The following is a 21,195-nucleotide window of genomic DNA, read 5'->3' on the forward strand; positions in this document are numbered from 1 at the left end:
AAAATATTTTTAGGAGATGATACATGACCAAATGAAGCTTGGAAGCCACTGAAGTGATGTTTGTTGGTATTTGTCAGATACCACATGGAATTTGTGATTTAACTGTTTGTTGGCTATTTCTGTGTTGGAGGAGTTCCCACCTCCCTCTGATGCCTGTCATGCTGCACAACTTTTCAGATGCATTCTTTTCCTCCAGCACTCCCAGCTATAACTATGCACCAAACATGGATAAGCACTGGATTATGCAGTACACAGGGCCCATGCTGCCAATCCACATGGAGTTTACAAATGTCTTGCAGCGCAAAAGACTTCAGACCCTGATGTCTGTTGACGACTCTATGGAAAGAGTGAGTGCAAGAAACTGCTGTGAATACAATGTTATTAGTTGGTAACAAAGTTTAATTAATTCTTTCTTTACCTTCACCAACTGCATTCTGGGGAAAGTCATTGTGCTGTGAGGAATTACTCCACTTTTTCCCAGTAGAAATGAATTCTGGTTCTCTGCAACATGATGCCAAGCTCCTGGCTTTCTTCTTTCAATTGCTGGGTTAAAAAACTACTTTTTTGAAGGGAAAAGTCATTGGGCCTAATATAAAGCCTGGTATTAACAGAAGATGCATCACCTGTGTGTACACATGGATAGACACAGGTGCACACATGACAACTTCTATTCATTTCACACACTCCCTTCACAGTTTGTCCTTCAGTTGAAATCTGGGAACTGGCAAATCACAGCAACTCAGGTGTCAGTCTACGAGTGTTTGCAGAAGTTAGGCAATGCCGTGTACAACTAATTATAGGTAACATGATACATGAACTATTAGGTGTACTTTGTATGACTTTTTGTTCCAAAACCAAGCACCATGACCAAAGATCTTCCCCCAGAGAGATTTCTTTAAACTTTAATAAAAATTTACAGCTTTTTCCCAAGCCCACAACTGTAAGGAATGAGAGAGTTGTAGACTAGCACAGTAAATCAAATATGAGTACCTTTTCCCCTAAAGCTGTAGCAGACTTTTTTCACAAACTGTGTTTGAGTACACTGTGAATTTTGGACATATTAATGCAACTATCCCATCATTACCATATTTTTTCTAGTCTAATTTTCTGGACTTGCTTAATTGTCCCCTCTGTCAAGTGTGAAACTGAACCTATATGTTGATTTTTTAGCAGCACGGTGAAAGCAAGACATAAAAATGCCAATCCCCAGAATCTGTGTCAACAACCTCATTGATGCCATGTTTGATCCTGTATATTTAAGAGTTGTAAAGGATGGTTATACATGATTATGCACAAAACACGTTTTGCTACACTTAACTCAGAGTTCTTTCTGTGCTGGCTTGCAGTTACACCAAATGCTTGCAGAGATGGGAGAACTGGAGAATACCTACATTATTTACACTGCTGACCATGGATATCATATCGGGCAGTTCGGACTGGTCAAGGGGAAGTCAATGCCGTATGACTTTGATATTCGAGTTCCTTTCTTTATTCGTGGTCCAAGTGTGGAGCCGGGATCAGTGTATGTTCCCTTATTTCTCTAGCACAGCTGTTGAGCCTAATGTAAAATGTTTCTGAGAGCATGTAATTATCACTCTGTCTAGTTTCATTTCATAAAGGATGCCCTATTATTGCAGAGCAGCGAGTCTCATGAAGAGGCAGTTCTTCCACTTTGCATATTATGAATAAGTTATAATGCCATGAGAAAACTGTGTAATGCATAGTCCTGTAAGGGTTAGACTTGGATTTTGCTTTTAAAAACGATGTGCTCATCTTTACTGCTCACTCTGAGGTTTAGCAGAATGGGTGGCATCATGCCCTCATTGTCAGTGAGATAAGAGCAGTGTTGCTGCTGCACCTCCTTGTTTTATTGTGCTTAACTTTTTCTTTGTGATGTCAGTCTGCAGTACTGGCCTATCGTTCTGAGCTGAAGACTTCAAAGGGAGTTTTCTAAACTTAGCACTTCTGTAAAGCTTTACATCTTCAAAGCCCTGATAAGCATTAATTATCATTCTATTTCCAAGAGAATGTGAAGACTTATACATTGAACACATGACAACTATGACCTTTCCTGTTGACTTGCAGAGTGCCTCAGATTGTTCTGAATATTGATCTTGCTCCAACAATTCTGGATATAGCAGGCCTTGACACACCTCCAGATATGGATGGCAAATCTGTCCTAAAGCTTCTGGACTTGGAGAGACCAGGAAACAGGTGGGTCCCAAGATCCTTTTTTGGTCAGTTCAGAAGCAAACACCTTAGTAAATCAACAACTGAGTAGAAAAACAGATTTTGTGAAAATGATGACCACAGCTTTCCCATTTGAAGCGTCTCTTAAGTAGTAGATCTCTGAAATTGCACGTATATATAAATGGAGAGTTGTTTTTTTCAGAAATAATTTCTTAACACTTACAGTGGTATACTTCAGTGCCAGCAGTAAATATTTTTATTTTACTTTCAGGTTTCGAACAAACAAGAAGACCAAAATTTGGCGTGACACATTTCTAGTCGAAAGAGGGTAATTATTAGGGGTTAGAGATTTTTGGGAGAGCCTGCCTGCTGGGAACACTCCCTTGTACACACTTTCCTTTCTGCTTCCTCCTCTTCTTTTTTATGGTCAGAGAAGCAGTAAGTTTTGCAAGCAAACTGACAGGCATGACTTTTTTCCTAGTTTCCCACCACTGCCTTTGTAAGCTACTGTGCTCCCAAACCCCTTTCTCTGAAGAAAATTGAAAGCATGCTTTTCTGGTGATTCTCCTAGCCTCTTTCTCTAACATTGTGCTTGTGCCCAGTTTTGTCATCATCTGAATAATTTTCTTACCAAATCTCTGTTTCAAATCCAGCTGTGCAGAATCCTCCTATCAAATGATTTTGTATTTCCCATCACATATTAGAAGCATTCTTCATTTTTGTTCCAGCTAAGACTTATGTGTAATTGAGATTCATGACTATTACTGCTCCTCTCTTCACTGATAACTCCTTATACCCTCTCACCTTGCCAGTTGTTGCTGTGAAAATTTTCTGTGGGTAAAAATTTTACAGCAATTTTCTTTTGGCACTTTATGACTTTACAGATTATGAAAACCTTGTCTGACGTATTACACAACAGTGTATACAAGACACATTGTAATGTGTAAGATACAGCCAAGCTTGTGCTGAGGGTGAAAGTCCTGTTGTGTCTTCAGCTGGGTTTTTCAGCCAAGAAAGTACTGGTTCAAAGAGTTTTGCTTTGTGAAAGAACCTACATTTATGTATGAACAGTGCTGAACTGTACCAGTTAGACATATTTTAGCAGCACTTGCTTATCTTCTGGCAATTTTCAGCCAATTACCTGAGCCTTTTTTCAGTATGTGACCTACACTGAAGGTCAATAACAGAAATGTGGGGATTTTTTTTCTCTGAGAATACATTAAACCTTCAAGTAGCTTCATTGTTCAAGTTACATTCATCCTTAGAGCTTAGAACAATGTATCTAAAACATTCAACTTTATTTTTTTAATAAGCAAATTTCTACGTAAGAAGGAGGAATCCAACAAAAACACTCAGCAGTCTAATCAACTACCAAAGTATGAGAGAGTAAAAGAATTATGCCAGCACGCAAGATACCAGACAGCCTGTGAACAACCAGGACAGGTAAGCCACAAATAACTGCAGTTTTCTAGATGTCGCGGCAAAATACATTTTTACACTATGGGTCAAAAGAATTTGAAGAATATGGCATTTGGAACGTAACTAAAAGATCACTGTTGTTAATATCTTCTGAGCAAAAAGGACCAGAAAAATTTCTCTAAGCAGTGGTCCAATTTAAGGTGTTGAAGACCCAGTCCTTCATTTGCTGTCTTAGTACAGAGCTTATTGTAAAACTCCCATGCTCAAACATAACATGAAATGACTACTTTTTCTTTGATCATGTGTATTGATAAATATGCAAGATAGTTCAGTCATAATTGTTAATAAGAGAGAGAATCTTTTTGAGCAGTGAAATCTTGTACTCAATGGGCTAGTCCAGGATTACCAAAGCAAGCTGGTTAGTCCTAAGGTTGTACATTAGTTCATTTGCTGGGATGAACAACTGAACAGCACACTTAGTAATCATCATCCTATATTATTTATTGAAACACCTTAAATAGAAGGCTCCCCTTGCCCAGAAACACTCCCTATTTCAGGTCACTGTAAGGATTCAGGCAGTGATAACCATACCCAAGCATTACTTTTTCTTCTTGCAGCCTTAATGATTTCATTATAATGCCTGACTCTGATACAAATTGTCTGCTCGTAAAACCAAAAATTACTGCACCCCTGGCTATTATGCTTACACCTGCATCTCAGCGGTGCATGCACAGGAGAAGAAATAAATTAAGAAAAGTGATTCTGACTCCAAATTCTCTTCAATCCATCCTGAATTAATGCAATACCTATGGTAACATATGAAGATGGATTTCCTGGAGAGATGTATAAGCAAGCTGTGTGCCTTCTCATTGACACCACCTCCAACCATGCTGAGGCACATGCTGCGGGCCCCAGGCAGTGGCTTGTGCCTGCCTTGCTGTCCTTGTGCTCCGTCCCCATCCTCACACACCTCCCCAGAGAAGTGGGAGGTGATTTCTCCCAGGCAGGCACTGGCGCTTTCCCCTCAGATGTTTGCTCAGAGCACTGCAGCCAGCCGTGGGCCTGGCGCTGAGATCTCGGTGGGCTGGTTTGAACGAGGGCACAAAGCCTTCTCTGTGCTCTGCTCCCCTCCGCTGCCACCCATGGTGCCTCTCCCAGAGCAGGTCGCACTCTGCCCGGCCAGCCCGAGGGAGCTGGGGGGAGCTCTCCTAGAGAAAGGCTCCATCCCCTTCTCATCCTGCAGAGTGTAACAGTAAATCTTGGTTAAGCACAGATTGGGCTGGATTAATGTTTCGGCTGTCACATCCTTGGTCAGGTCCTCTGTCACAGCTCTCACCTCACACGTGCTCCTTAAATGCAGCCACTTTTGAAGGGATATACACAATGTCGCAGTCTCACCCAAGGGCAAAGTTTCCAGGAGTTCAAGCACTGCCATTGTAAACAGAGATTAAATTTGAAAATCTGAATGCTTTATAAAAACTGAAAGAGATCATTGAAGTCATTTAGATTATTAGGTGCTAAGATGTTTCATTTTAAAGTAACAAAATATTTTCTTTGCAATTATTCCTTATATGTACTGCCTCTTATGCTGAAATCCGGGTTTGGAGTAACTACTTCTCCACATACGAATAGAAAAGGTTAAGTGTCCTGACCAGATACCACACCTGAAGCAGTAGGAAACACTGCTCACAGCCCTGTTCTCAGCCCAGGGCAGTAGATCATCCCATATTGGTGAATCCAGTTTGATAAAACGGTGAAGGAAGAAGGGCTTCAGTCAGCAAGGAGGCTACAAGAGCAATAGTGTTTGATAGTGGGTCTCCCACCTACAAAGTCTCATGGAGGTCTTTTCAATGCAGAAGATATGTTGGCTGCACAAAGCCCAGCAGCCATCCCTCACGGATGAAGGACAGGGCTGAACTGACCTCTTTAAGACCAATTTTCAGACGCAGCCATTGGTGTGTACACATTATTTTCTTAAACAAATAGATCAAAGTTGTCCCTGATAATTCTAACATCCTGAAGGCTTCCTGCAGGGATGCTGAATTAAATGTGCCTATGGAAAGCTTCTGTTAGGCAGAGCATCATGAGGGGTGGAGCATCCTCTCTCTGTGCTTGTTCAGCCCGTGGGGCACAGACCCACTCCTCCCACTGCTTTCACCCTCATGCCAGCCCTAGGAAGCAAGGCCAACTTCTCTCTCAAGGACAGACTACATGTGGTGCTCACAGGAAAGCCAGCATAGAATAGGTAAGGTGTGAATTTGAAGACCAACACTGGAATAATATGGACTTCAGTGAGGCACCGCAATGTGAAATAAGTGTCTGCAGGATTTTTTTCCATGTAGAGAAGTTCTTAAAAAAAAGTTAACAGGTCAAATAAATATACTTTAGTCCGAATATGTTCCTTCTGAGTTCCAAATATGCACTTCTGAGCCATCATAGTTTAATATGAGGTTCCTGCAGGAGATTTGCTCTAGTCATTTTGCACCTCTTAGAAAAGAGAAAATATTGCTGTGTGTGACTTAACCTTGTTTTATCTTTTGAGATTAGTATATTTGATTTCAGTTACATAGGTGCATATATAGAAATAAAATCTTCCTTTAAATTATGATGGTTTGTAATACTTCCTATGTTTACTCTAATCAGTTGCAGTTAACATTAATTGAATTAAAATTACTTTCACAGAATGAGTGATTGCTGACAGATTTTTAAATAGTGAAACTATTGGTCTGTGGGAAGCTGCTGCTAAATGTCTGAAGCTAAGAATAAGTATTTGGGGAATTAATACACTATTAAAAGCTTGTTCTCAATTTAAACTTATTCTAGTCAATATGTAGTTTATTTGAAAAGGAGAACACCAGGAAACTGAAAAAGGAAAAAAAATTTTTTCCTGTATTAAAATGAGGTGTGATCCTGAGACCCACTAGTTCCAAAATCTCCAAGGACGTGGTACTCAGGATAATAATTGCTTCAGCTTATTTTGTCTTAAAAAACAAGGCATAGTAAAGATCATTTTTTAACTAAAAGTTTCAAAATTCCTATTTTTTCTATGTGCAATATGTATCTGAAAATAGATAAAACTAAAAAGGGTGGGGGGGAAAGAAGACTAAACGTCTGTAAAATGTAAATATAAAATACTTTCACTGTTATTTTTTAATGCATTTAAATTTTCTAGCACCATTGGCAGATTGCATCACTTTCATTGTATTTCCCATTGTAGATCACTGTCCCCTTGCCATTCTTTCGTAATCTCCTTTATGGGAGGACAGTTTCCATGAGTTCACCCTCCTCCCTGAGAACATCTCAGAAATGAGATGTGCATCGGATGTGTTCCCTCCTGAGTTATGTTCCGGCCGTCGTTGACGTGGGTCGGCAGTGAGCCCATGCCAACGAGGGGAGCACTCCTGCTGATCTGCATGAGCAAGAGCACTGCTAACAGGTCATGGGAAGTGAGTGCTCACCTCTCCCTGGTGCCTGTGGGCTGCAGCTGGAATGCTGCGGCCGGGTTGGGATCTCTACGAGCAGCGGAAGTTCGGTGCGCTGGAGCAAGTCCAGTGGAGGACCCCAGAGATGGGGTGGAAGTACTGAGGAGGGGCAGAGGTTTGTTTAGCCAGGGGAGCAGAAGGCAAATGAGGAAGCTAATTGTTTCCTTTGATTAACTAATGGCTAATTAGGGAGAAGACAGACCCAGGTATGTCTTGGAGGTGCACAGCAAAAGGGCTACCAGTAAGAGACAAGCTGCAGCAAGGGAAATTCTAAATAGATCCATGGAAAAAATGTTACCATAAACGTGATTAAGAACTGGAGCCCAAAGAGGCTATGGAAAGTCCATCCTGGGATACTTCCAAAACCTAATAATTTTGCTACTTTGAGGAGGAGGAGGATGAACTAAATGACCTCCAGATGTTCCTTCCAGTACATGCTCTTAATTTTTTTGCTTGCTTAGTACCTGGACTTGAGGATTTCATGTTTTCTTCTTCCTCCTCAACTTCATAACTTGGGAAGTGCTGTTAATTTTATGAACTTGTAAGTGAGTTATGGGTCACCTGCCCATGTCATATTTGGATATAGGCCAGATTTCATCTCCTGCCCTGCCCCAGCTGTTGATCTGTGCTCACGCAAAGCAAAGGCAGTCCCATCACACCAGGCCAGGTTCACTCCCCCAGCAAAGGGAGCAGGAGTGGTGGGCTCCCTGATCAGCTTTGGGGCTTGGAGCAGAGTGGAAGTTTCCTTTGTGGTCCCTCCACATCTCCACATGAGAGAATGATCAAGAAATTATGATGGGAACAGGAAGTTTCTTTCATAGTTTCTGTGCCAAATTTGTCACCAGTTTACATGGTGTAGCTTACTGAGGTCACCTGATTCAGCCTTGTTGGTTTAGCAGTGGATACTGATGGGTTTTAACACTTAAATGGTTTGCAGGGTATTTTTATATTTCACTGATAGATATTTACCGTTTCTGTAATAAGTGACACAGCACAGAAATATTGATTCATCTGCAGCATTGCTATCCCTGCTTTTTTTTATTTAATGAGAAATAGTTGGTGTCAACTTGTAACAAAGCTTTGTTAATTTTCCAATAGAGCAGAAATAGTAACACGTGAACAAATGTTTCTTTGGATTAATACAGCCTTATCATGACACAAATCTCTTTTCAGCTTTTCACTGGAATAACCTGAGACGAGAATATATGTTCGTTCAGGAGGTTTAGAGGCAAGCTGCTCTTAAATCCTCCAGCAGGTTATTTTTCTTGAACTCATTCCATCTTCTCACTCACGAAATTCTTCTGGATACTTAGCAAATATCAAATAAAACCATGTTAACTGTGTTTTCATTTATACTTTTTCTTTCTCTCTTCCCTTACCTAAACATGTAATTAAGGAGTTGAGTTAATTCATAAGTATTTATTCTTTTTCTCTACAGTCTGAGTCATAGGAATTTTCCTAAGGCATAATTTTGACTTCTGGGACCTAACACTCTTTCCCAGATCACAGTTACCTTATGAGGTCTGGTGACTAATAGGCTGGGTGTCCCCAGTGTACTGCTCAATCCATTATTTATAATCAGTATCAAATCCATAGCCAAACACACATTTTTGTCCTCTTAGAAAAATTACACAAACCACAATTTTTTTTAGTTTTCCCAATAGGGCAAAAAAAAGAACCACCCTCCCAAAATAAGGACTGTGAAGCACTGTGTTTTAAGTTTCAGCTCTTAGATTGGATGACTCAGCAGTGAAGCCCAGACATGGGTCTGTTTATTTTATGGGCATACATCTCCTACCATCTGCTCGGCACAACCTGCCAGTTTGTGAACAGCAAAGGTCTGAAACTTGTAAAGATCCATGGTCTTCTGCCAGCTCCAATGAACACTGACAGTGGGCAGAACAGAAAAATGCATCGTGCTGCCTTTTTGGTATGACATGCACGCACATGAACTCACTCTGTGCTAGACAGGTATAACATTTTAGCCACACCTTCCATGTGCTCTCTTTTCATGCATCTCAGCTTTAGAGATGCATAATATTGTGTTTCCTCCTGAGGAGCTGTGTCCCAAAACTACTCTGAGGAAATAAGGTTTATTTGGAGAAAATGCCTGAAGACTGTACAGCGAGATTTTAGTTAGATTAGGTCTCAGAGTATTTTACAGTGATCTAAGGCTTTATGGGTAGTCACTGGAGACATGTTGCTGAATCCAAACATCAGCTCTGTGGTAAATGTGCAAGATTCTTCTGGCTCTGCTCCAAAAAGCATGTTATGTAGCCTGTAGTCCTATTTCTCACGTATTCTTCACCCTCTAAAAACCTAGCATAAGAATTTAATTTTATTATTGATATTCATATTTATCAAATTATCATATCAGCATTCAGTTGAAAGCACGTCTATTTGTCATAATAAAAGAATACTTGCCATCAATCAGCTTACAGATAATATTGTAAAGGAAATTAGAATGGGACTTATTAGGTGTAGTCTGGTTTGGCTCAAGTATCTATGCTCTCATAAAACAAATATCACAGACCATACATTTGTATAGGTCAGCTTTATGACCAGCTGCAGAGTATGAATAAAAACACATACGCTGGTAAGAGCTGGCCAGAAGTGTCAGATGGCTGGCCAGCCACTGACAGCCAGACCCTGAGCACCCACTAAAACTCAACTAAAATTATGCTATGGCATATAAACATCACTCATGGATTCTCCAGATTCCAGAACAACGATACTTGTAGGAGTCAAAAGGCACTGGTGATCAACCTGTTTTACCAGAGCATTGATTCAGAGCTGTCTCTTCTTTGCCATCTCCCCGTTGATACCATCTTTTCTTAGTAATAATTCAGTGGAGTATCTATACACTGACTTAACTGGAAGCATATGTGTTTGGGACCAGTTATGTGCTTAAAACTAAGTGTGTGCTTCAGTGCTTTTGTGAACAGCTCATGTAGCTATTCCTCACTTTAGACCCTGCAGAGTCATCCCTCATAGCTGACAGAATCATGCCTGCAACTTAGTTGCTCAAGAATTCGTAGGAATTTCCAGAAATTATGATACGTCTAGTTAAAATATCAGTCTGTTTATGAGTTAAAACCAAATATGAAGATAAGTTCCTTTATCTCTAAAAATAATCTTTCAAGGCATGGTATTTCATATTTCAGCCTAAATAGTTCACATTTCAGCCTAAATTTTTAAGTTTTCATCAAACAGAGGGCAGCTCTTCCCAGATTTGACAATTCTTTAAATTCAAGCAGTTCTTAATCGGAAGTATCAAGTCTATTCTGGATAAAATCCAGAGATGTTCCAGGAAGATCACTGGATTCACTGGTTTCATCTCTTTCAATGCACGACTGTGTTCAGCATTTTCACAATCATCTTACTGGTGTTCTCTAACAAGAAAGACTTTTTGGTAGAATGGCACCTTTTTTAACAAAGCTAACTCTTTAAACATCTCTTAAAGTAATTCTGTGTACCAAAAATGTCTAGACAGAAAACATAGTTTACGCAAGAATTATTTTTAATGCTTTCTGTAGTACTCCTTTGTGGTTCTCTTTTTGCACAGTTTCCATTTTAAAGTATCCAGTGAAATAGAGTGTCAGGTAAGTCCTCTGCAAGTTAAATGTATATGACTCAATACTAACAGATTGGTATTACTATTTATAGCTAAAGGATTACATTTATCCTTTTCATTGGCTCCTATTTGTTTGCACCTGAAAGTGGATATTTATTGGATAGCAACAGAAGTCTCTTGATGTTGAGCCTGTAACTACAGGCAAGTTAATAGATTTGGTAGAGAATGCTATGCAGGTGAAATATTTGCTGTCTTGACCTAGGTGCCTACATTTCTAGAGCTGACAAGGCAGGTCATGCATTTTTTATAACTAGAAAACTGCTAGAACTGTGACACTTAAAATCAATCTTCTCTATACAGCAAGAATGCAAAATTGTGTAGTCTGTAAAATTCCTAGGCAATTTTTTCTTTCTTTTCAAAAACTTGTGAAGTAGCTCAAAATTGCCAATTTTTATATAGTTATTCCTGTTATCCAGTGATTAATTCCTTCATTCCTTTTTCCCTCCAGTTCTGTCCCTGTGCATTTATCTGAATGTATTTCTAAAGCCTGTCATACATTTCTGCCCATATTGCATCAGCTCTTATAGGACAAACTTTTTCCCTATCTGTTGAACCACTGACCATTGCATTTCTCAGGAACACTTCTCAGGGGCTAAGCCTGTATATAAATAACCATCTTTGAATGTATTCATGTCGTCAGACTCCGGAGCATGATTCAACAGAAAGTGGTTCAGTTATGAGAGAGTGGTACAAAAATTGGGATCTGCCATTACAGGCAGTATCAACTCAGTTCTAAAATGGAGGAGGAGATTTTTTTTCCACAAAAATGCAGCAATTCCAAATTCCCTGAGTAAACCTGGCAAACTGTCCCTGTTAAACAGCTGCATTCATGTGCAATGTTCAAGTACTGCTGAGATGAAACAACACAGATCAGTATTTCCAGGGGCATTTAGGAGCCTTGGTCAGGACCAGGGATCAGTTCTGCTCTACGGGAAGGCATAGAGGAGATGACCTTAGCCAGTAAACATTTCTCAGTATTCAGGTCCAGTTCAGCAGAAATGAACTGCTGCTACTCTGCACTGTTTACCATAGACAACTAATTACAGGGCACTTTTCAATATGTTGTGTGACATGGCCTCTTTTAATAGCCCAGAGAAAGCAAAAGCAAGACAGTTCTGATAGCAGTAGTGCAGCCCTGAACCAGACTCCTTTTCCAGCATTATCACATCAAGTTCCCTAGCACTGCCCTGGATCTGGTTACTGCTAGTGGAGGAAAATGGTACACACGTATCCAGCCCGTGATGGTATTTCCATCTAAACTGTTTTCAAATTTAGAGCATACCTTTCGAAACAGGAAAAAAGGGAAATGAGATCTTGAGGACATGTTTAAATTCATGAGGTCTTCATTTTTAAGGTCTTATCTTAGCATTCCCTAGGCTGAGCAATAATACTCAGTCATACATTACAAAATTGAAAAAGCACCTGTAAAAATATTGCTGCTATGTTATATTTCCGGTTGCGTGTTTTTTGGGGTTTCATAACTTTGTGATAAAATCTGACAAGGTATTTAACACTGATGTGTCTACTGCAAATACTAGATGTTTACATTTCATAGAAACCTTTAGCTTGCCTACTGTTGGGACACTTTTCATGACTTGTCTAATTCATTTCCCCTCTATATAAGGGGGCAGCAACTGTCTCAAATCCATCACGGTCTATTAACTGCACAAAGCTGATTTGAAGTCCTGTCTAAGTAGCTATTTACAGTGGAGCACGTCACAATGATTCATTCTGAATGTATAGTTTTATGCCTTAATTATAATCAGTAATGAAATAGACTTAATTTTAAGGCTGTGGCACAGCTGATTAATACCAGGAAATTGAGACCCCAGGTAGTTATGAAGTCAATTGGTGTTGTCTTCCTTATGTAGGTCTAAGTCACAACTGGAGCCATGCCAGTAGCAAGGCAAAACAAAGCCACCAAGTACAAACAATCCGTTTTAACCAGCCCATGTTCTACCCTTTTTCTTTGAAATATTTTTATGGGGACAAACTTCTACCCCCAGAAGAAAATTCATCATGCTAGTGCCATTATCCAGGGAAAAGCTCCTGCTGCAGTACTGTTGCAGTGCTTGCCTCAACCCTGAGGAACAGGCACAGGTACTTACATGTTTTAACTTCAGGTTTGGCAGAGAGCAAAGCAGCTTAACTTCTGAAGGATAGGATAGGATAGGATAGGATAGAATAGGATAGGATAGGAAAGGAAAGGATAGGATAGGATAGGATAGGATAGGATAGGATAGGATAGGATAGGATAGGAATATTGGTTTAATCTCAGCCAGCAACTAAGCCCACGCAGATGCTCAGTCTCTCCCCCACCGGTGGGATCAGAGAGAGAATCAGACAAGTAAAAGTTGGAAAACTCATGGGTGGAGATAGAGTTTATTAGGGAAAGCAAAAGTAGTGCGTGCAAAGAAAGCAATTCGTTCTCACTTTCCCAGGAGCAGGCAAGTGTTCAGCCATCTCTGGGAGAGCAGGGCTCCATCACATGTAACAATGATTTGGGAAGACAAATGCCATCACTCCAAATGTTCTCTTCTTCCTCCTTCTTCCCCAACTTTATGTACTGAGTATGATGTCATATGGTACAGATATACCATATCCCTTTGGTCAGCTGGGGTCACCTGTCCCAGCTGTGTCCTCTACCAACCTCCCAGGCACCCCCAGTCCCCTCACCAGCATGGCAGCACAAAAAGCAGAAAAGGCCTTGGCTCTGTAAGCCCTGCTCAGCAATAACAAAAATATCTCTATATTACCAATCCTGTATTCAGCACAAATCCAAAACACAGCCTCATAGCAGCTACTGTGAAAAATTAACTCTTCCACAGCCAAAATCAGCACAATAGGATAGGACAGAACTATTTCTGTTGGAAAGGACCTGCAATGATCACTGAGTCCAACTGCCTGGCCATTTCCATGGCATGTTGTTAACAGTAGTGTCCAAATGCCTCTCGAACATTGACAGGCTTGGGGCAACAAGCCCATCTCCAGGAAGCCTGTACAGTGTTTGGCCACTGTTTTGGTAAAGAAATGCATCCTTATGTGTAGTCTGAACCTCCCCTGGCACAGCTTTGAACCATTCCCATCACTGGATCCACATCTCCCTCTCTGCTTTCCCTCAGAGAGCTGTGAGGAGCAATGACATTGCCCCTCAGCCTGCTTCTTTCAAACTGGACAAACCCTATGTCCTTAGCTGCCAGTCCTTTTACAGTTTTACCTCTCTTAAGCTCCTCTGCAATTTGCTGCCTGGGGCAGGGAAGGCACTGGGAAGAGCTGGCAGCCAGCACACACAGACCCAGCCAAGGCTCCAAGTGCATGTGCAGAACAAACCCTGCTTGGTTCAGGATGGCTAGCAAAGCTCCTCCCAGTGGGGTAAGTTCCATCAGCTTTCAGGTGCGGGGTTTCAGGTGTGGAAGCATTAAAGATCCTCTCTCACTTTTGCTTCCCCTCTGAACCTAAATTGAGGAGGAATGTGAACTGAAGGTGGGGAACTGAGGTGAGAGGGAAATAGTTGCTGGAGGGTAGGTGATGAAATGAGGTGAAAGAAGGAAAAGGTGAGTCAGTGACGAGGAAAAAGGCTGACACAGATGAAGTTTCACAACATGACTGAAATGATGTAACAGCTTGTTGCAGCCAAATGTCAGGGTCTTGGGTTTTTCTCTACTATTAGTTTAGAATTTTTAATTCTGAGTTAGTTTTCCTTTCTCCTACTGAGGTGAGAATAAATCAGTGCAGGGGTCCCTAAAACAGCATGAAGACAGAAGCAAGAACTGTCCTATATTCCTATGGCAACAGTGAATTGTTAGATTGGCTTAGGTGTCTTGTGAAATATCACCATAAGAAAGAATATAAACATGGGGAAAATAAGAAAACATATACCAATTAAAATTTAATGAAGGGATATTTAGTTTGTGTATATGCTAATAGCATTATTTAATTGATGGAGAAATGACAATCCAGAAACCAAAACTAATAGTCCTGAACTTAAAAGAATAGTTTGGTATTCATAGTGGGAAAGAAGGTAGAAAACAGGGGAAGGGAAGGGGCAGTGCATTCAGTCAGAATCTTCTTTTATGTGCATTAATGCATTTTAGAGATCTAAAGATGAGCAGAAGGACCATTATGACAACTGTGTAACGCATGCTCAGTGCCTGATTACACTGGCATGGGCAGGGATTCAGGAAAGTTAGACTGAAAATTCCATCTTAGAACTCTAAAACATCTTTATAATGACACTTTTAAAGTAAAATTTAAAAAAGAAAAATAAAAGAGGAAATGAATCACATCTAATCCCTGTTTTAAATAGGGAACTATTATTGGCTTGTACTAGACACAGAGCGTTTTGTTTCAGTGTTAGTCATAATACTGTTAAAAATGATCTAAAAGGTTATTGAAGCCACTCCTACAACCTCTTGCTATAATTAATGCTAGACAAAGAGAATACTTATTCTACTTTAAAATGCTGCTTTTGAGACTCTTTAAAACTAGTGCCATATGTTTATAACTGTAACACATACCAAATAAACACAGGAACTATAGTGGTGCAGTCAGCTCTTACCCTGTAACAATCATCTCTTGCTAAGGGAGGAAGAGTGCACATGCTATTGCAGAACATAATCTGCAAAACTTTACAGCTCTTGGACACCTTTTCTCATAGAAGATTACATTGTCACCTGTAGATATACCTTTACACTGAAAGTCTGGGCACGAGTGTAATTTCTCTGCCAGCCGTCAGACTTGGTCAAATTAATGTCCTTTTACACGTGGCGTACTGTTCTGAGATCTGTCATGCCAATCCACAGGAGGATCTCAGCATGAAATCCATCTTTAACTCAGCCCACATGTTAGGCCAGAGAGTGCTCTCATGGTGCTGTGGTTCAGACCCACATCAGCTCATTCCTCAGGTTATCAGGTCAGCAAATCTACCTGAGGCTTTATTTTCTTTCTCCGTTCTTCAGTCAGCATGACAGCATCCCCAAAACAGGCCAGAGCAGCCATTAGTTAATGGAACTTACCAAAATAGGTATGCTCTGATATTAGTGTCCATTTCAAAAATTAAGTTGGAGACTCCATTAGGATCAGCATCCATCTGTCTTCTTATTATTAATGAGGCAAGAGAAAGCTACTTATTCTATTCAGTCATGGGAACCAAAAAAAGGACACATTGTAGAGAAACTTTACTGAAGCTGCAGCTAAAAGGCTCCAGTTACCAATAGCATTATTGAGTTTTGTTCTTTGCAATATCCAGCCAAGCTTAATTGCTTTGTATGCAAACTCTGGTCATTGTGGCTCAAGACGCAAAAGTGAACAAAACTTACTGAGTAATAGTCATTCATGGTTGTATTAAAATTATAAATAAACATAGGTATTTGTAGTTCTCCCTATTGTTATTCAGACTACCACTGACTTAAAATCTTCACAGACTTCTTATTTTATGTAGTGTATCATGAGTGCCATGTATGGCAAGCTTTGGGTATGGGCAAAGGAGCTCTGATCTCTCAGCACCTACCCATGGTTTTTTTTAACATTTAGGTTTTTTAAGACAGTCTGATGTGGAAAGGAATTAAAGTCCCAGTTGCTTTTTAATTTGAAATGTGAAGGCAATGGGATCCACTGGAAAAAACCACCTGGAATCTTCCATCTGGTTCAGTGATGTTGATAATTAAGTCAGACAGATACTGTGCAGACAAACAGAAAAAACCTCTGTTTCCTCTCATTCTCCCACACTTGCTCTGATATTCAGCACACATACAATGCTTTTTACAGGTACTCCTTCCAGACCTTTTCCTCCCAAGTCTCATATGAATCTCCTGACTTATAAATCCGAAGGAGTTTATCCAAGATAATTTCTTGTTTACTGTCCCTAAGGTTCTTCCCCTTGCTTGCACCTGCTGGCTGTAGGGAGTGGTTTATGTATTTTTCTATAGATTACATCCACAATTTGTCCTTTTCTTTCCAAAAAACTCTACAACTGAATCAGTTCTTCATCTGTGGGTTGGGGGTTTTTTTATTTTCCCCAAATCGTGCTAGAAAATCCAAGTCACAGAACAAAGAAAAAAAAAATTTTTTTCAAAGAAAAAAAGTTGGTGAAAACTGCCCTGCCAGTACTCCTTGACTCAGTAAATTAAGGCTTTTTACTTGCTCTTTTCAGGGATGTGTGTAGTCTAGATACTCTCAATTTATATATATATATGTTTGTTTGTTTGTTTGTTTTTTAATCTAGGTTGTATTTTTTTAATGCAGATTTGAAGTGATTTCGTTCAAGCTTATGTTTACCTAGCATGAGAAAGACATTGGGAATAATGTGACTGAATTTGTGCCCTAAAACATTTCCCTTCTCAGTTTGCTGTTTAGGGGACAGCTTAAATTTTAAAAGAAATTTACCTTTCTCCTTTTACTATCCACCTGAAAGCAACAGGGGTTTGGAAGGCTGCTGGGAAATCATCTTCATCTCTCTCTCTCACAGAAATGGCAGTGTACAGAGGATGCTTCTGGCAAACTCCGAATTCACAAGTGCAAGGTGTCCAGTGACATCCTGGCCATCAGGAAGAGAACCCGCAGCATCCACTCCCGGGGATACAGTGGTAAAGACAAAGACTGCAACTGTGGAGACACTGATTACCGGAACAGCAGGGCCCAAAGGAAAAATCAAAGACAGTTCTTGAGAAACCCTAATGTGCAAAGTGAGTGTTATTTGATCTCTTGGACTCTGAGGCAGAGAGCAGGGGAAAATGGCTAGCAGAGCATTTTCCTACCAGAGTGCTCTTGCTTTCACCTTCATGTCTAATGAAGATGTCCGTAATTGGTAGTCAGGTTCTACGTAATTGCCTCTGTAATGAGTACCTAAAGTGGGCCGAAAGATGGAGAGGGACTTTTTACAAGGGCATGTAGAGACAGGACAAAGGGAAATTGCTTTAAACTGGGACAGAGCAGGTTTGGGTTAGATATTAGGAAGAAATTCAGTATTGTGTGGATGTTGAGGCACAGGAACAGGCTGTCCAGAGGAATTGTGGATGCCCCATCCCTGGACGTGTTCAAGGCCAGGTTAGGCAGGTGGAGCTTTGAGCAACCTGGTGTAGTGGCAGGTGTCCCTCTCACGGCAGGGAGTTGGAACTGGATTTTCTTTTAGGTCCTTTCCAACGCAAACCGTTCTGTGATTCTAATCGCATCAATAGCAGCAATATTTATCCTTTGGATCACGGGGGGGAGCAGCCTTTGGGCTGCGGGCGGCGGTGATGCTCTGGTGCCACCTCCCGCGCAGCTCAGACATGGCAGCCCGGCGGCCTCCGCCGCGGGCCGGGGCTCTGCTTGCCCAGGCGGCCGGCGCAAGTGTTTTGTTGCCTGGTTAAGGCTGAATTCTCGCTGTTTGGTAATGCCCTGCACACATTTGCCCCCCGAGGCACTGCGGGGCTGCTCTCGGGCTGAAATACTGCTCGGCTCTCGCTTCCCTTCTCCCTTCCCTGCGCGTCCGGAGCGGGATCCCCGCAGGGACACGCGTGAGATCACAGTGTCCTCTAGCGGAGCGTGTGCTGAAGGCGTAGTACAAGAGGGTTTGGGAACTGTAGCACTTGGGTTTGTTTCTGCTAATGATTTCTACAAAAGAAGCCTGTTATTTTAAATGGAGCACGATTTTTCTTTTCTCTGCCCAGCAATGCAAGTGAATTTCTGTAGCTGTAGCGATAGAAGCAGAGCAGGATTTTAGAATTTGTTGAAGAGTAGGCTGTATTCTCCTGCTCTTTAACTAGAGTACTAGACTGGAGAATAAAATAAAGATGGGTCTTTAAAATAAGATGATAGTAAAGTCATATGAGAAACAGAAAAGTTAGAAGGTGCTACACACATGTCTAGCAAATAAGAAAATAATGTCAGTATCATTCGAAATATTTCCTTATTTAAAGCCTCCCCACTCTGGATGTGAACAAGAATCCCTGGTATTCTTTGTGCATTCAACCACAATATTGTCTGTCTTAAGTTGTCTCATTGTTCAGCCTAAATACTATCTTGATCTAATTTCTTCCATTTGTTTAGTGTGGTCTAAGGAGCCTCACAGTGTGTACAGGCAGACCTCTGCTGAAAAGTGTACATGCCACAGACTGCCAGGGTGATTCTCAAACTGGGGAATAGTTCCCTCAAGTGATATTTTCATAGGGAGATAACTTCTGTGTACCTTGGAAAGAAGTGCTGCCAAGGAGTGCACCAGCAAGGGCTGAAAGGGGATTGCAACTGGAGCAAGTTACTTGGGGAGAGGAAATAGGGAAAGGATGGAAAACATCTGAAGGAGGCATCAGAAAAGTTGCTTTTTTATGCTTTAAATCTTTACAACACTTTTAAATCTCTTCTCTTCTCTGCCTCCTCCAAATCAGCCTTAACACTCCTCTGAGTGGAGCAGGGAAAGATTCATAATGATGACATATTTTTAAGGGAATTACTAGTTCAGGCTTGTCTTCAGATGACACGTGCATGAGATGCTTATACATTCCACCCTTTCAGTCACTTGTTTATTAAGTAGTATAATCAGAGGCTGTTAAATGCAAGAAATTGTCCCATCTGACCCTATGAATCTTTCTACATAATTTTATTAAGGAGTAATATGGTTACAGATCAGGAAGATGCTTTGAAACTAGTTTTTCTGTTCATAAAAATAAATGTCCTCATTGCCTTGATTGAGACTTTTTCCACCTGACAGCAGGCAGTTGCTGAAATGGTTTAGGACATGGTGGTTTGAATGAAAAGTTCAATGATATCTTTATGATATTTTAAAAGATTCTTGCAGGAAAGGTTCCATGTGAGTCTCTCAAAGACACATAAAAACTTCACTAGAACTGACATTGCCTGCCAAAGGCAGTACTTTCCTACAGCTACTGTTTTCTATTGCATAAATTAGTGTTAGGTGACATGGGTGTGCTCAGCATAGATGCAACAGATGGAAATGACCTACAACTGACATTTACAAGCTTAATTTTGTGTGTCTACAGCTCTCTGTGTGTCTTTGCTAGACAGGACATGCTTTGGTGTGGTATTGACTGTTGGTTTTATCAGCTTGGTTTGGGTCAAGTGCATTTAGCAAAAGAAGTAAAAAGTGTGAGTGAGATCTTTCAGACTGAGCCCAAACACAGGTTTTCTTGTACATAGAATTAAAGACCCCTCGAAAGAGTTTATTTCCTTAGTTAGTCTTACTCACATACACAGTAACCAAAAGAGCTGTAATCCTACTAAGGTCAGGGGTAAAAATGATATAATAAATCTTACTGTAGCTCTGCAATGCAGCAACGTTTTGATGGTCTATGACTCATACACATAAATACAGGTGACATGCGTGTCAAAGTATATACATATACACATGTAGATACATACAGATACTGATATCTGATGGACTCTTACCCTTTAAATTCTTACCCTTAAAAAGGAAAAGGTGTTAATCTTTTAAAATTACTTTTTATTCTAAAGCATACATCAAATATGTCACATGCCAATTTACAGGTGGTGACCTTGTTTCACAGTACTGAATGATTTAATTTTCTAAAGTGGTTTCTAATCCTGTGGTCTCTGATTTTTTTTAGTGTCTCTTTCTAGATATCTGATTTCTGAGATAATGTTTTCTATGTGAAGATACAGATACCAGCTGTGGCATAAGGTCAGACTAACATGAAATGCAAACCTTGAAGCAATCAAAATTTCATGCTGCTCATGGAAGTGTGGGCCACAATGTATCAAAACATCATTAAATAAGTTTCTCTAAAGGCACAGAAAAAATAAGCTGGTTTTACTGAACTGCATTCTTCTCTTTGGAATATGTTTTCTGTTCATGGCACAGGTCATGTATATACCTATATACGTATTATATTGAACTGTGAATGTTTCTTCTGCTTCAGAATACAAACCTCGATTTGTTCACACTCGCCAAACCCGGTCCTTGTCTGTGGAATTTGAAGGTGAAATATATGACATAAATCTAGAAGAAGAAGAGCTACAGGTGTTAAAGACCAGAAGTATCACCAAGCGTCACAATGCTGAAAATGAGGAAGAAGCAGAGGAAACTGCTCGTGCTGCTCGTGACACAATGGTCGCTGATGGCACTGATGCTATAGGTCAACCCAGCTCTGTCAGAGTGACACACAAGTATGATTGCTTTCTCTATGCGGCTTTTTTTGTTGTTTCTTAGAAAAAAATCTTCATTTTCTGATTTTTCTCTTTCTCCCTCCATGTCATATTTAGGAACTTGAAACTGCCAGCACAGATTTCAGATAAACCTGAGCTGTATTTTTTAGGAAGTGAAATCATTTATATGTAGTATGTGTATTTTAAATGGAGGTCTCTAGTTCAGGTTTTATTTCTGAGGAGGAGTAGGCATCTGCAGAGGGAAATTCATTCTTCATATCAAAATATGTATGTTATGATGGATTAATCACCCTGTTAAGCTGATGCTCCTGCTGTTCATTATAAAGTCTAGACTACCAGTTTAGTATAGAG

At 40.4% G+C, this 21,195-nt stretch overlaps 1 protein-coding gene across 14 annotated transcripts in view; it reads left to right on the forward strand.

Annotated features, from left to right (window-relative positions):
• The window catches only part of SULF1 (sulfatase 1), a 123,862-nt gene that overhangs the window by 91,048 nt on the left and 11,619 nt on the right, over positions 1 to 21,195 (forward strand). For all 14 annotated transcript variants that reach the window (XM_042035753.1, XM_042035763.1, XM_042035757.1 and 11 more), the window contains 7 exons: positions 197 to 347; positions 1,347 to 1,522; positions 2,086 to 2,214; positions 2,462 to 2,518; positions 3,504 to 3,633; positions 17,192 to 17,408; positions 20,598 to 20,844. In XM_042035753.1, the coding sequence (XP_041891687.1) occupies positions 197 to 347; positions 1,347 to 1,522; positions 2,086 to 2,214; positions 2,462 to 2,518; positions 3,504 to 3,633; positions 17,192 to 17,408; positions 20,598 to 20,844 (1,107 nt within the window). The remainder of the gene's footprint in view (positions 1 to 196; positions 348 to 1,346; positions 1,523 to 2,085; positions 2,215 to 2,461; positions 2,519 to 3,503; positions 3,634 to 17,191; positions 17,409 to 20,597; positions 20,845 to 21,195) is intronic.

Source organism: Corvus kubaryi, unplaced genomic scaffold, assembly GCF_017639235.1.
Source record: "Corvus kubaryi isolate FWS band 111438036 unplaced genomic scaffold, C.kubaryi_AGA036_p1.0 37385, whole genome shotgun sequence".
Classification (NCBI taxonomy): Eukaryota; Metazoa; Chordata; class Aves; order Passeriformes; family Corvidae; genus Corvus; species Corvus kubaryi.